This window comes from Bos taurus, chromosome 10, assembly GCF_002263795.3.
Source record: "Bos taurus isolate L1 Dominette 01449 registration number 42190680 breed Hereford chromosome 10, ARS-UCD2.0, whole genome shotgun sequence".
Taxonomy (NCBI): domain Eukaryota; kingdom Metazoa; phylum Chordata; class Mammalia; order Artiodactyla; family Bovidae; genus Bos; species Bos taurus.
Genome location: NC_037337.1, coordinates 13,895,336 through 13,908,601, shown reverse-complemented (window position 1 = coordinate 13,908,601; position 13,266 = coordinate 13,895,336). Strand labels below are relative to the sequence as shown.

Here is a 13,266-nt window from a genome sequence, read left to right as displayed (position 1 = left end):
CACCTAAGCTTCTGGAACCAGACCCATGCCCCTCCTCCCCCCCAATCCCCCACTAATGGTACGCACGCCCTAAGATCATACTCCTGTTGAATTCTGTGTATCATTAAGGGTTTTCTCTAAGGTCTCTGTGAAAATGTACGTGTGACCTTGGAAGCCTTAACTCCATCTCTGTGAGGAAGGGTTTTTAACAATACTATAGACCTGCGCTTCATAAAGAAATGAGTGGGGACTTTCCTGATGGTCCAGTGGCTAAGACTCCATGCTCCCGATGCAGGCGGCCTGGGTTTGATCCCTGGTCAGGGAGCTAGATCTGACACGCCACAAGGAAGAGTTCGCATGCCACAACTAAGACCTGGTGCAGCCAAATCAATCAGTCAATCAGTATTTTTTTAAAAAAGAAAGAAAGAATGAGTAACACTGCATAATACTTTATAGTCTGCAAAGATCTTTCAATACGTATGCTATGCTATGCTAAGTTGCTTCGGTTGTATCCGACTCTTTATGACCCCATGGACTACAGCCCGCCAGGCTCCTCCACCCACAGGATTCTCCTGGCAAGAATACTGGAGTGGGTTGCCATGTCCTTCTCCAGGGGATTTTCCCGACCCAGGGATCAAACCCAGGTCTCTTATGTCTCCTGCACTGGCAGGCGAGTTCTTTACCACTAGCGCCATTCATTAATACATAGCTCATCTACATAAACAACCACCATCCTATCAGAGGAGGCATCGTGTTTCTCATTTTACTGATGAGGAAAGGGAGGCTCAAAAAAAAATCAGGTGACTAGTCTAGAGTCACCAAAGCAGGAAGGGGGAAGGCAGGGATTTGAACCTGTGTCTCCTGAATGCAAGCCCAGAGAGCTCCATCGCAGCAGGCTGCCATTTCAGCAACAGGTCTCTATCAGGGTTCTCAAAAATGGTCCATGAACTAAGAACCTGTCCATGGACACAAAACTTTTAACTTCTAAAAACCTATAAACTTCAATTAACAGCAACAACAAAAAAGCTGACCCTGAACAGATGAGGTAAACTGTATGCATGGTTACCAAGATTTCTGCTTGCCCTTGTGATGAAATATATGAACTTACCCCATTTCACTCTCTTACTAAGGAATGTAATCTGTTTTTAATACATGAGAGCATCTGATGAGTCTGAAGTAGAGAACTTAGGCATTTTTCCTGATTGCAGTGTGGTCTGGAACTGGAAAGCCCGACCTAGACGATCGTCAATGAAGAAATTTAAAACACTGACCAGAGACATTCCACACAAAGACACCATGCCAGGCACAGGGAAACCCAAAGAGAGGCTGGGATCTGACGTCGGGGCCGTTGCTTGGGGAGAACAGGCCTCTGCATGGAGCCCAGCGACACTCTGCTTAATTTCCCAAGGAATCCATGTCAAGAGGCTGGCATGACTCACTGGCTAATTACCTGAACACTTGGGCTCCCAGAGCCCTCCTGGCTGTACAACCCGTCTTCTCTCCTGCCGGCGAACAAAACACTATTTTCACCCTGGTCCAGACATAGCCTAAAGCTGTCCACATGGTGGTGTAAGGGATTATGACTCTGACCTGGATAACTCAGGCAGAAAACTTGCTCTTACCAGCCACGGGCTGGGGGAGGCGAGGAAACGCGAATAGAACGGTGGCTCCAGCCATGCCACTCCCGTACTTTAAAATCTCCTGGGTGCTTTACGGAGCAAGGTCCAAACTCTAAGCTTGGCCGAATGAAACCCTTGGCAACCTCCTTCTCAGACTCCTCTCTGGCCACGCCCTCTTCCACGTTCTGGCCTCCCCGCCCCAGACGCCAGGCCCTTCCACGCTCTGTCTGGCCAGTGCTGCGCTCAGCCTTCCCTTCACTCCCACACTCCTATCCACCCTTCAAAGTCTCGCTGGAGCATCATCTCTTCTGTGAAGCCTTCTGAGTCCCTCAGAAACAAGCTGCTCTTTCTCTGGGATCCCCAACACTGCTTTATTCAACCTGGAAGTGTCTTTCCCACGAGCCCAGTGTAGCTGCAGTCACTGTCCCTTTTAGCCTCTGCACAGTTCAGAGACAGGGCTTTATCTCCGCATCTCTCTCTCTCCTGAGGCCCAGCACAAAGTCAATGCCCAATAAATGAAGCCACCAACCAACTGCTCTAGCGGGGGTTGGGCTCTTCACTCTGCCTTTCGGATAGGCAGCTGCCATACGCACCACCCATCCCTGACCTGCACTTCATTCACTGTGATCTGAGTTCAAGGTGAGGGAAATCAATCCTGCCTATAGAAACACCCACAATCTTCCATATAATGGTGCCACCTGAGTGGGGCCTCAGTTGTGGCTCTATAACAGAGAAAAAGTATTAGTCGTTCCGTCATGTCTGATTCTTTGCAAAGCCATGGACTATAGCCCACCAGGTTCCTCTGTTCATGGGATTCTGGAATGGCAAGAATACTGGAGTGGCTTGCCATTCCTTTCTCCAGGGAATCTTCCCAACCCAGAGATTGAACCCGGGTCTCCCACACTGCACGCAGATTCTTTACCATTTGAGCCACCAGGGAAGCCCACTGAGAGGATGGCCAGAAAAACAGGACTGCCTCCACCATCAAACGGTCTGAGAGCGGGAGGAACTATGCAGTTGCACATATAATATGTCATATATAAAAGAGAGAATCAAGGTAACAGACTGATAAACAGAATATGTTCTATCATATTGACAAGGACCTTAAGACAACCTGGGAGCCCAGGTTTGAATGTAGAGTTCTCTGACCCCTTGGGTTTCACAGTGGAACTGGTGAGAGAATTCCAGGAGAACTGACCCTGAATCCCAGCCCATTCCTGTCATCACCCCCCACTTAGAGGGGCTTCCTGTACACTCGTGCAGACACCCCAAGGCTGAATTTCATCCAATTTCTCCATCTCCCAGCATGACCCACGTCATCAGCCCAGGGTCAACACAGTCTCCCTTCCTTAGGCAGATGGACCTGGGGAAGAGCCCACCTGGGACCTGGAAGCAGGCTCAAGATCACGGGGGCTGGGAACGGAAGGGTCGAGACCCAGTATACCATTTGAAACAAGGAAGTGCAGGCTCTACACGTGCCATCCCTGGGCCCACAGCTCTACCCCGTGGAAAGGACCACATCCAGAAGGATGTGCAAAGGATGGTGCACTAAGTGTGAGCCCCCTGACACACCTAGAGGGCAGCCAAAGGTACCACCATCCATGTCTGGGTCATTTTGGAGCCATGAGCTTCCGGGACTGAACATTCTCACCTGACAACCAAGCAACTGGTGAGGGGGTGCCTGGAGCCAGAACTGCCTTCCAACCAGGCCTCAAAAACACACCAGCAAGAGTAAACAACAGACACTTCCACACATGGATGGGCAGGCTATCGGTGACAGGCCCGTGAGTCACGGCATTTCTTCTTCAGGATCTTACACCCACCCCCCACGCCAGGAGCACTGATTCATCAAAGTTTGTTTTCAATACTATTATTTTTAGTCAGCCAAACAGTTTTAAAAATGATGATGGAGGACAGGAGTGGGGAGGGGAGAACCACCTAAGAATACGAATTGTTTCTCTTTGAATAGCCTGCCAAGCCCTGCATCAGCAATCAGTGAGACTGTGGCCTCTTGGTGAATATGAGCTGGAGGCAGATTCTTTTACTGCATCCACAGGGGGTCTCCAAACAGTGAGCCCCGAGAACGAGTGGAGGGGCCAGGATCCCTTACTGGAATCTACCAACACCATCAGTCAACCCCACCTCCGTCCTTGAAAGGGGAAAAGTGAATGTTTAGAAAGCACCTACTATGTGCTGTGAGCCACAAATACCAGCCAAGTGCATGCTCTCTCTTATATCCTGTGTTGATTTACAGGAGGCAGGCAGGCCCATGCCCATTACACAGATGAGGAAAGTGGAGCTTCATCAATGGAAGCAGATGTCCCCAAGGCTGCCACATGGTCAGTAACTGGCCAACTCAAACCCAGGTTTGTCAGACTCCAGAGCCCTTTGTTCATGCTTGATGACTGTGGTCTTCCAGCCTACTCACGCCCTGAACCCCTGCTCCCCAGGCAACATTTTAAGAATCTTTGGGTAGAGATAAAAGGGTACACACAACATCTTAAGGGGGGACAAAATAAGGTCACTCACCCTGCCCTTCCAGGCACACAGAGAAACAAGACTCACCTTGAGCCTGAATTCAACGAGGGTGTGAGAGAATTTACAATGGGGAACATTTGAAACAAAAGGAAAAACCCAGCTTCCATCACCAGGGCCTGCTTTCAGCCACTTGTAACTATTCAAAAAGTCCTTTCTGGATCCATTACTCCACATTTGGGCTTAGCCCAGAGGTGATTTTTTAAGGAAAAAATGCCTTTTGGCATTTTTGAGCTGTGACAGCCGTAAAAACAGACCTTTAAAAAACACACACCCAAAAAGCATTACTATTTTCAAAAGCCCAGTCTCAAAGAAAAAGAAAAAAAAGGTGACACCCCAGAGCTACAACTAGGCCTGGCGGTCTGTGATGCGAGCATGAGTGGGGAAAGCCAAAAGACTGATAATGCCATAGAATTCAAAGGCAAACCTTGACCCAAGGTTTCTTAAACAATACCCCAGTCCTAAACTCCCAACAAAGCTGTCAGGAGAAAAACCTGCCAGATGTAAGCACGGAGAGCCGGTGTGATACAGAAAAAGTACTATTATTTCGGGGGAAACTCACTTTTCATTTCTTAGCAGGGGTTTCAACTTGTAACCTCCATGCCCACCCCGCAACAAGAGGCGCATGCTTACGCAATCAAGTATAGCCTTTCTTTATATAGATGCTTGAAAATAAATAAAGAAAGCTTCCTGGGTAAACTCTGACATATGAGCAAACATTTTCCACAGGTATCCTCTATAATGCCTACCTCTCACATTTAACCATTTTTAGGCAATTGTGGTCATTAGTTTAAGTAAACTTCCTGCTCTGAGGATAGCCAAAAATAGCAACAAAAGAAAAACTGCTCACTGCATCTCAAAACATTCAGCCTTCGTGGTGTTATCCTTGTATTCAGTTATTTTTATATTCTTTTGTAGTTAAATTTCACTGATTTAGACTCACAGGGCAAAGGAGAGGCAGGGAGGACAGAGAGGGGGAAACAACTAAAATTAAAAGCTGAATTATAGTTTTCTTACTTTCAACTAGGGAAATTCATTGGCACAAGACTAACAGGGACTTAGGACATTAATAATTAACAAAGATCTGTGGTTTAGTGATCAAGCGGATGCATGCAAAGGGATGCTTCTAAGATGCTTGCACAGAAACCACTTTAGAGTTAGAATCTCTGATACAGCTCAGGTAGCCCATTTCCCAGTTGTGAACATCTGAGGACCAGAGACGGTCAGTGACTTGGCCCAGGTCACACAGCTAATTAGAAACAGAGTTAAAATCTAGAACTTACCCAGGTCTGTTGACTCCTGCCTCCAAAATGACTCCCAAAAGTTTGTTCATGACTAATTTTTCTTGACAGCATTTATGGGGAGAAAAGGCCTGCTAAACAAACTTCAGCCTAGTCCAGAATTAGACAAACTTCTTAATTAATAGGCTTCTACTGTGTTTTCATTTTAAGCCGAGTCTCTCTGTCAAAACACCCTGCAGCAGTGTGCCACGGTGGCAGGCTGCTGTTTACAGCAGAGGCCTCAGATAATCACAACGGATAGTGTGACTTGTGCTCTAGATTTGTTATTTCTAAAACTGTTAATTAAGTCAAAACAAAGAGTAACGTTACACTCTCTCTCTCTCTCTCTCTCTCATCAGGACTCAATAAACTGCAGGGCTTGGGGAATTTGGTTCTCTGGCATTAAGAAAACAGTATTTACAAGTTAAGCAGAGTGAACACACGCATGATTCTTACAATTCCAAAGGACCAGTGTTCAGCAGCCAGTGGACCCGAGGCTACAACAGGGCAGGATACGGCATCTGCCTCGTGCACTGGTGTGTTCCTGCTACCGGAAACAGGTTTTGGCACCTGTTAGGTGCGCTAAGGCAGCACGCATGAACTGGACAAGTGCTCTTGGATCTTTGTTTTAAAATCTGGAATTCGGTAAAATTAGAAACCAAACTTCTGCAAGGTAGGTTTACTATGGCAACTTCCAACTGTTTCCAGAAACCACGGCACCTGAAGATTGAAGGCTCCGTGGCCCAGGAACCTGTCAATGGTCAATAGATGATGCCCAGCCCTCCTGGGGAAGAACTAGTCCCATCCACCACTGCAGGGGACATTCGTGTCTGCAAAAGGCTGCTAAACCTCCCAGGCCCTGCATCAGCAGCCTTTCTGGGCAGACTGTAAAACCAGATGTGGATCTGGGAAGGGGGCAGGGCGAATTTTTTTTTTTTTAAATAGGTCAATACATCAAAGGAGACAAGGACAAAAGTTAATTAGAACTATTCATGAGCTTTGTTGATTGAAAAAGCGGCATTCCACTTTCAAGAACTTAACTGCGCTTACCAGAGGCTGGGGGAGGGGTAAATAAGGTGGGAAAATAGATGAGGGAATAAAGTCAGACTTCAAGTCTTAAAGCAAGCACCGCTTGCAACGTTGATAGACCTAGAGGTTACCGGACTAACTGAAGTAAGCCAGAGAAAGATAAATATCATATGATATCACTTATGCATGTGGTCTAAAAGCATGATACAAATGAACTTACACAGAAAACAAAAATAGACCCACAGACCTAGACAACAAACCTGTGCCTACCAAAGGGGGAAGGGGAGGGAGGGATACATGAGGAATCTGGGATTAACAGATACACATTACAATATATAAAACAGATAAGCAACCAGGACCTACTGTCTTGCACATGGAACTGTATGCAATATTTTGTAATAAACTATAAGGGAAAGGAGTCTGAAGAAGGATAGACATATATAAGACTGAATCAGTTTGCTGTACACTTGAATCTAACACAACACTGTAGATCAACTATACTTCAATAAATAAAGCAGGCACTTCTTGGTCCTATTTATTTCCTAAAGGAGCTCGTACAGAGACACGGCTGCATTGTGCAAACAATGGCATTTAGAAATCTCCCCGTAAGTTAACAAGTGAAAATTAATGGTTGCTCAGTCCATTAAATCGTGTTAATTTTATTTCCATTAGAATAACATAGCAATTACAAATTTACATTATTGAACCAATATTTATTTTTCAAAAACTCATTTTAATTGGATTCCTGATGTGATAAGCTCAGGCCAGTCTCTCTATACCATCAGCTGCTTCCATTTCTCATCAGAAGGAACCGACTACTGTATGCATTGGCTTTTTCTATTATTCGAATTGTCATTTAAACCTTTATATCCTTGCAAAGACTTTTAAAAATACATTATTAAAGGCTCTTATGTCTCTGTAGAAATTCAGGTTTAAAAGATTTATTTTTTGGCAAGTGTTAACCAGAGAAATGAAAAGTTACGGTACACCAAAACTCAAAAATTCTGAGCATCCACCATCACCTCCAAGTTGCCCACTTCTTATCGCCGCGGTCTGTTATATTCTGAGCTAATACATCCTAAGTCACCGTTTCCACCAAGGAAACTTGAATTTCAGGTTTGCCATACTAACTCCTTTTTTATTTCAAAGGGAGAACACTTTACAGTGGCATAAAATACTGAACCCAAGTCGCTGGTCTTCTGGTGCAGACTAGGAGGGTACATATTCATAGCAGCACTCCATTTAGGAACAAGAGGAAGATAAAGACATTCTCAGTCCTGTAGGCAACTAACACCAGAACCCAAAAGTTCCCATGACTGTACTACGGTCCAGAAACCTCCTCCTCTGGATTATAACTCCTGTCCTCTTGGTTTTCCACCTTGCATTGACCCCTCCCTCCTCTCCCCACCTCTTCCCAGAGAAGTAATGGTCTGTCCCCCACATCCCTGGGCATTTTGTACATCCTTTGGCTGCAGCTCATGGCCTATATTTTGGGCAAGTCTGTCTCCCACTCTAGACAGGGGGGCCCTTGAGTACAGGTGCCCTGCCCTGCTCATCATAGTAGGTATTTCATAAATGACTGAATAATTTAGTAATGAATGGATGATACACAGAGACATCTAAATATAAAACACATCTGTCAAACTTTCTGGTTTACAAAACACTTCCACAGGCTTTACCTCATCCCGATTTTACAGGTGCCAACAAGAAGGCTCTGAGACATCAAGTGAACTGCTAAATCCATCCAGGTATTAAAACAACAAGATTTAGGACCTGAATTCTGTGCTTTTTTTCTGGGGAAAACAGATGGCCATGCTTACTTTGTTATCTAACATAGTGACCTCTAAATATTTAAAAAACATATCATAATCCCCCTCGCCCCCCAAAAATATCACTCCATACTAGAGCTCATATTCCTCCTGATGGCTGGGAATAAGAAAGAAATAGACACAAATAATGTCCTGTTGATGCTTTCCTTACTCAAGTGTAAGCTTGTCATAGGCAGGGACCATCTCAAGTTTATCTCCACATCCTCCCCCACTTCCCCGAATACTGACTCAGACATGGGAGGGGCCAATACCTATGAATCCACAAAATCCCATCCTGTAACATTTGATTAGGAACTGTGAGCAAGGGACGGTCTTCAACACATACTGAGCCCAATCATTCAACTCCTGGGTGCAAGGAGCAAGTTCGAAGGTTCCAAATGGCTCCTAAGTTTGAAGGTCAAGTGGCTCCTTGGCTCCTAACATTCAGCCATAGCTCTAAGCCAGTCCCACGTCCACTACCCAGTGTCCTGCAGACTCCTTCTCTTTCCTGCCTTGGTGCAGAACTCCTCTAATCGAGCTTAACAAGAGAAAGGAGAGGATGGGTGCTTGCAAGTGAGTTGGGTTCCAATGGGCCACACAAGAATGGTGCTCTGAGCTGCAACTGAGAGCAAAGAGGACAGGAGATGCTGAAATGGAGAGGGTGTTAAAGCTACCACTCTTGCACCCCTGGTCTGTCCCCAGAAGCCTGAGAAAGAAATGTTACGGTGAGACCAGCCTGGCAAAGTCCAGGCAGATAGCAGGAGGAGGCCACACCAAATGAACAGATGCACAGAAAGGTATGTGTCAGACCTTATGTTTGGTTCGAGTCCGCCACTTTCCTCTGGACTTGGTGCTCTAACACAAGAAAGCCTGAATTTCCTTCCAAACAAATAAGGTCTTAAGCTTGGTCCAGCCCTCAACAAGTGGGCCACAGCATGGGTCCCATTGGTAGAAATACAAATTATCTGTGTCCATCAGAAAAGTCATTTTTAAGTGTGCCTGGCTCCTTCTCCCTGATAGAACATACACACACCTTCTCTGCCTCTCGTTGGCAAATGCTATCACTCTATTCTTATAAACTGGCCAGGAAGATACCTGCAGCTGGACTCAGGTACTCAAGAAGGATAGTAGATGACAGGGAGGATGCTATTACACAACTCATCAAAGTTCTGACCATCCTGCCAGACCTCAGAGAATCCTGATAGCCCCTCTACTGGTGTATCTAAATCAGGCTCTTACCACTGCTTTGGCACCAGTCTCTTTGACATTCTTGAAACCAGTAAGCCTGTATCACTCCAGCTCTCTTGATCACTGAGATAAGTTAGAGCCGGAGTAACAGAAGAACGCACGCAGTCTGGTGGGCTCCAATACACAGCTCTAACTGCTAAACAGTGCTGCTGCGGCTCATGACCTTGTATTAGCCAAAACAAGCTGGAGAAAATCTCCTTAGACAAAGGGTTGCTTACACTGTGAAGTCCAGATCTTGTAGGGTACTTTTAAGCACCCAGGGCCCCACCGCACACCCACAGTGGGATAGCTAGGTGAAACATTTCCCTTTGTCAGTTTCCCAAAGACCTCATTATAAAAAGCTGTGAGGAGAGAGCAGACAATTTGACAAGCAACCCCACAACCTATGGGACTCAGAGACACACCGCTATCACCCGTGTGAGGCCAGCTAGCCACCTCCCCAAGACATGGCCTTTAGTTTTCTGCCCACGAGCAAAACAGCAGCCGCTGTTGCCAAGGGAGACAAGGTGACCCAGAGGCGTGGGCACAAAATCCAAGGATGGAAATCCACTTTGTCTGGATCCACCCAAGTAACGGGGTTTCCCTAACTGAAAAAGATGGAAAAAAAATGTGCCTCAGCATTAGGTCCTTGCCAGACAGGTAGAAGATGGCTCAGTCCTCACAGAGCCATGGGAAGGCTGAGTTAACTTGAACTCTCAGGAACATCAAAAGTGTCCATATGCCCCAGGCTGCGGAAAACACTGGAAGAGGAAAAGGCAGGCCACAGCTATGCTTTCCCAGAGGGCAAACTCCTACTAAGGCAAGGGGGAGCCAGGCCTCTCCTCCAGGTTGTCACCAGCCCAAAGAATGCTGGCAACCTTACTACCAAAGGTCCCAGGGCCCACCCCTGTAGCCATCAGCAAAGAATGTATTCAGACCCTTCAAAGTGAAGAGGAGCCATGGTAAGCAGAAAGGGCACATTTGGTCAGAATGGCATGTTTTGCTATGCCAAGCCTTTTCACCTCTCTCCTCCAGAGTTTTCTCAACTTTGAAAATAGGATCAGTCTTAGGCCTAATTAATTGCCTTATCTATTTTCCAGCAGTTTCTTTTTCTTGATCTCCTAAAAGCATACCAAAGTCCTTTTGTAAACTGTGAAACAATTCATGCAGCTGTTCGTTTTATACTGGATACTGATTTTTTTTTTTTTCTGTCTCAAAACATAAAAAAGCACTTGTCCTCAGCACCCTCAGGCAGGTAAGAAGGTAGGTTCTCCCCAGGAGGGAGAAGTATGACATTCATTTACCCTACTCCCTACCCCTCACCTAATGTAATAAAGAAGGAAGAACCGGGGCTGAGACCAGGACCTAGGACTCCCTGACCATCACATCACACCACCTCCTCTGAAGTCAATTCTGGCTCCCCATCATACACCAGAACACACTTCCCAGACAGCACACCACCTTCCTTCCCGCTTTATTGACTGGATCCACCCAGTTTTGAAAAAAAAAATTATTATTTTTCAAGTCAGCACTCCCACCATATGTGGCATTTATTTCCAGAGGAGGCCGGCTCTGGGTTTCCGTGGACAGATGTTGCTTTGTGCCTGCCTGACACGGCTGGCGGCCGGCGTACAGCTGCCCCGAGCAGGTGGCCAAGGACGGGGTCCACTTCTGGCCCGGCATCAAGAGGGACAATTTATGTGGAGCTCTGGCCCCGGGGACCCTCTGCTCATTCCTCCACAGCCAGGGACCCCTACTCACACACACAAACTCAGTACACAATTAAGACGTTCAAAGGAGGCCAAGAGGGAGACACAGAAAGCTAGGATACCTCCCCCCTCAACACATCCCAATTTCCAGCCAGGCGCAGCTAAGCTAAGAGAAGGCCGTGGGGAGTGGAGAGAAGTCACTGACCCCTTCTATCAGCCATCTGTGAGCTCCTGCCAGACCTAGCTAGCGCGAAGTGGAGGATAAAGGAGGTCCAGACAGATGGCAAAGCGCTTTGGGAAGGAGGGCTCCGTAGGAATGCGAGGGCCGATGCGAGGCCCACTTTGGGGTGCGTTTTGTTATCTCCTCGGCTCCAAACCCCCCTCCTTTCGGCACCCACCCGCAATCTCAGACTGAAAGAAGGGCAAAAAACAGTCGGGGGAGGCGGGGGAGAAGACCCCACTCTCCGCCACTTATCTCTCTCATTTGAAAGTCAGAGCACTGCACTGCAACTAAAGTGCGTGTGTGCGGAGGGGGCGGGAGACTGGCACAACCGAATCTAAAAATACTCGATAAAAATGCTAATCCCGAAGGCAAAGAGAGAACGAAGAAGGAATCTGTCAATCACGAGGCTCCCGCTCCTCACCCACAGCCCCAGCTGTACGGACTGCATTCCTGTCGAGAAGGAAAGAAGTGGGGGGACAGGAATGAAGAAAAGAAAGGGAGAGACACCACCACCTCTCCGAGCGCGGGCCGCGGGGGCGGGAGGCGGCGGCGGAGGAGGGGCTCGGGCCCGCGGAGCCGAACAAAGCGGGCCTCAAGTTCTATCCCGCAGCTCCCCGGGGTGTGTGGGGGGGTGCCTATCCTGCAGCACCCCCTTTCCCGGAGGTGAAAAGCCAATGCGGGGTCTGGGAGAGCGAGTGCCGCGTGGAAGTCCCAGGCTCTGAATCTTTGCAATTCTAGAAAAGGTTTTGTTTGGGGTCCCCCTCACCCGCTTCCTGCCTGCGTTCCCACCCCTCGTATATACACACACACGCACACAATCCCTCCTGCTCCAATCCCACCAGGCCGGCCCCGCCACGCTATGGGGCTGGGCGGGCGCGCCCCAAGGTCCCTCCAGCCCCCACCTGGGGATGGTGATGCACTTGGTGTTGACGTTCTGCGTGGTGATGGCTTTCTCCAGCTCGTCCAGCTGCCCCGTCTTCTTGAGCTTCTTGACCAAACTCTTGACTGCCTTCTCGCACCACTTCTCCTCCTGCCCGTTCTGCTCGCCCTTTTTCCAGCCCAGCAGGCGCTTCACGATCGGGGGAGTGAAAGGCAGGATGGACGACATGGTTGGGGAGGGCGCGCGAGCTGCGAGGAGCGCCCCCGGCGGGGCTGGGCGCGGCGGGACGCCGGGGGCGCAGCGAGGAGCTCAGCCCGGGCCGGCCGCGGCCGCCCAAACTTCGCTTCAACTCTCGGCGAACTTGCTGGTTCTCCGGGCCCGGCCGCGGCGCTGCAGCCGGCGGGGCTCGGCGCGCGGCCCTGCGCCCCGGGCGTCTCCCACGGCGGGGAGAAGGACGGCGGGGCGGCGGGCAGGCAGTAGCGAAGCGGGATCGGGAAGGCCAGGGACGCGGGGCGGAGGCGGCGGCCGCGGGGACCGGAGTGGCAGAAGAAAGTTTGGGTTTCCGCACGGGGTGGCTGTTTGGGTGCCGCCTCCAGGAAGGAAAGTCCAACCCCCAGCCAAACTTTGCTCGCCTCGCTCGCTTTGATGCGCAGATCCCTCCGCCTCGGCAGCCTCGCCTCCCCGCTGCCCTCCTCCTTCCCAGCTCGCTCGCTAGCTGGGCCGGCCCGGGGCGTGCGCCGCGCTCCTACTCCCGCCCGCTCCCAGTCTGTGTTTCATGCAAATCCGCGTGCAGCCTCCTTTCCAAGCGCTGTCACCGCCCCCTTGCCGCTGGGGCTCCCCGCCTCCTCCCCCGCGCCCTGCCGCCTCCTCCTGCGGGCGCCTTGCCCGCGCCCCCCCACTCCGCCTCCGGGAGGGCTCCTGGCCTTCCCCCCGCCCGACGCGGAGCACTCCCACGTGGGCGACCTGGGACAGCGGCC

At 49.2% G+C, this 13,266-nt stretch overlaps 1 protein-coding gene across 2 annotated transcripts in view; it reads right to left on the bottom strand.

Moving 5' to 3' along the window:
* SMAD3 (SMAD family member 3) overlaps positions 1-12,819 on the bottom strand; it is a 126,734-nt gene extending 113,915 nt beyond the window's left edge. Inside the window, exon 1 of one of the 2 annotated variants that reach the window (NM_001205805.1) lies at positions 12,312-12,819. In NM_001205805.1, coding sequence (NP_001192734.1) covers positions 12,312-12,517 — 206 coding nt within the window. In that variant the 5' untranslated portion in view covers positions 12,518-12,819. The other variant, XM_059890367.1, reaches the window with a different exon arrangement.
* Between the last annotated feature and the right edge of the window lie 447 nt (positions 12,820-13,266).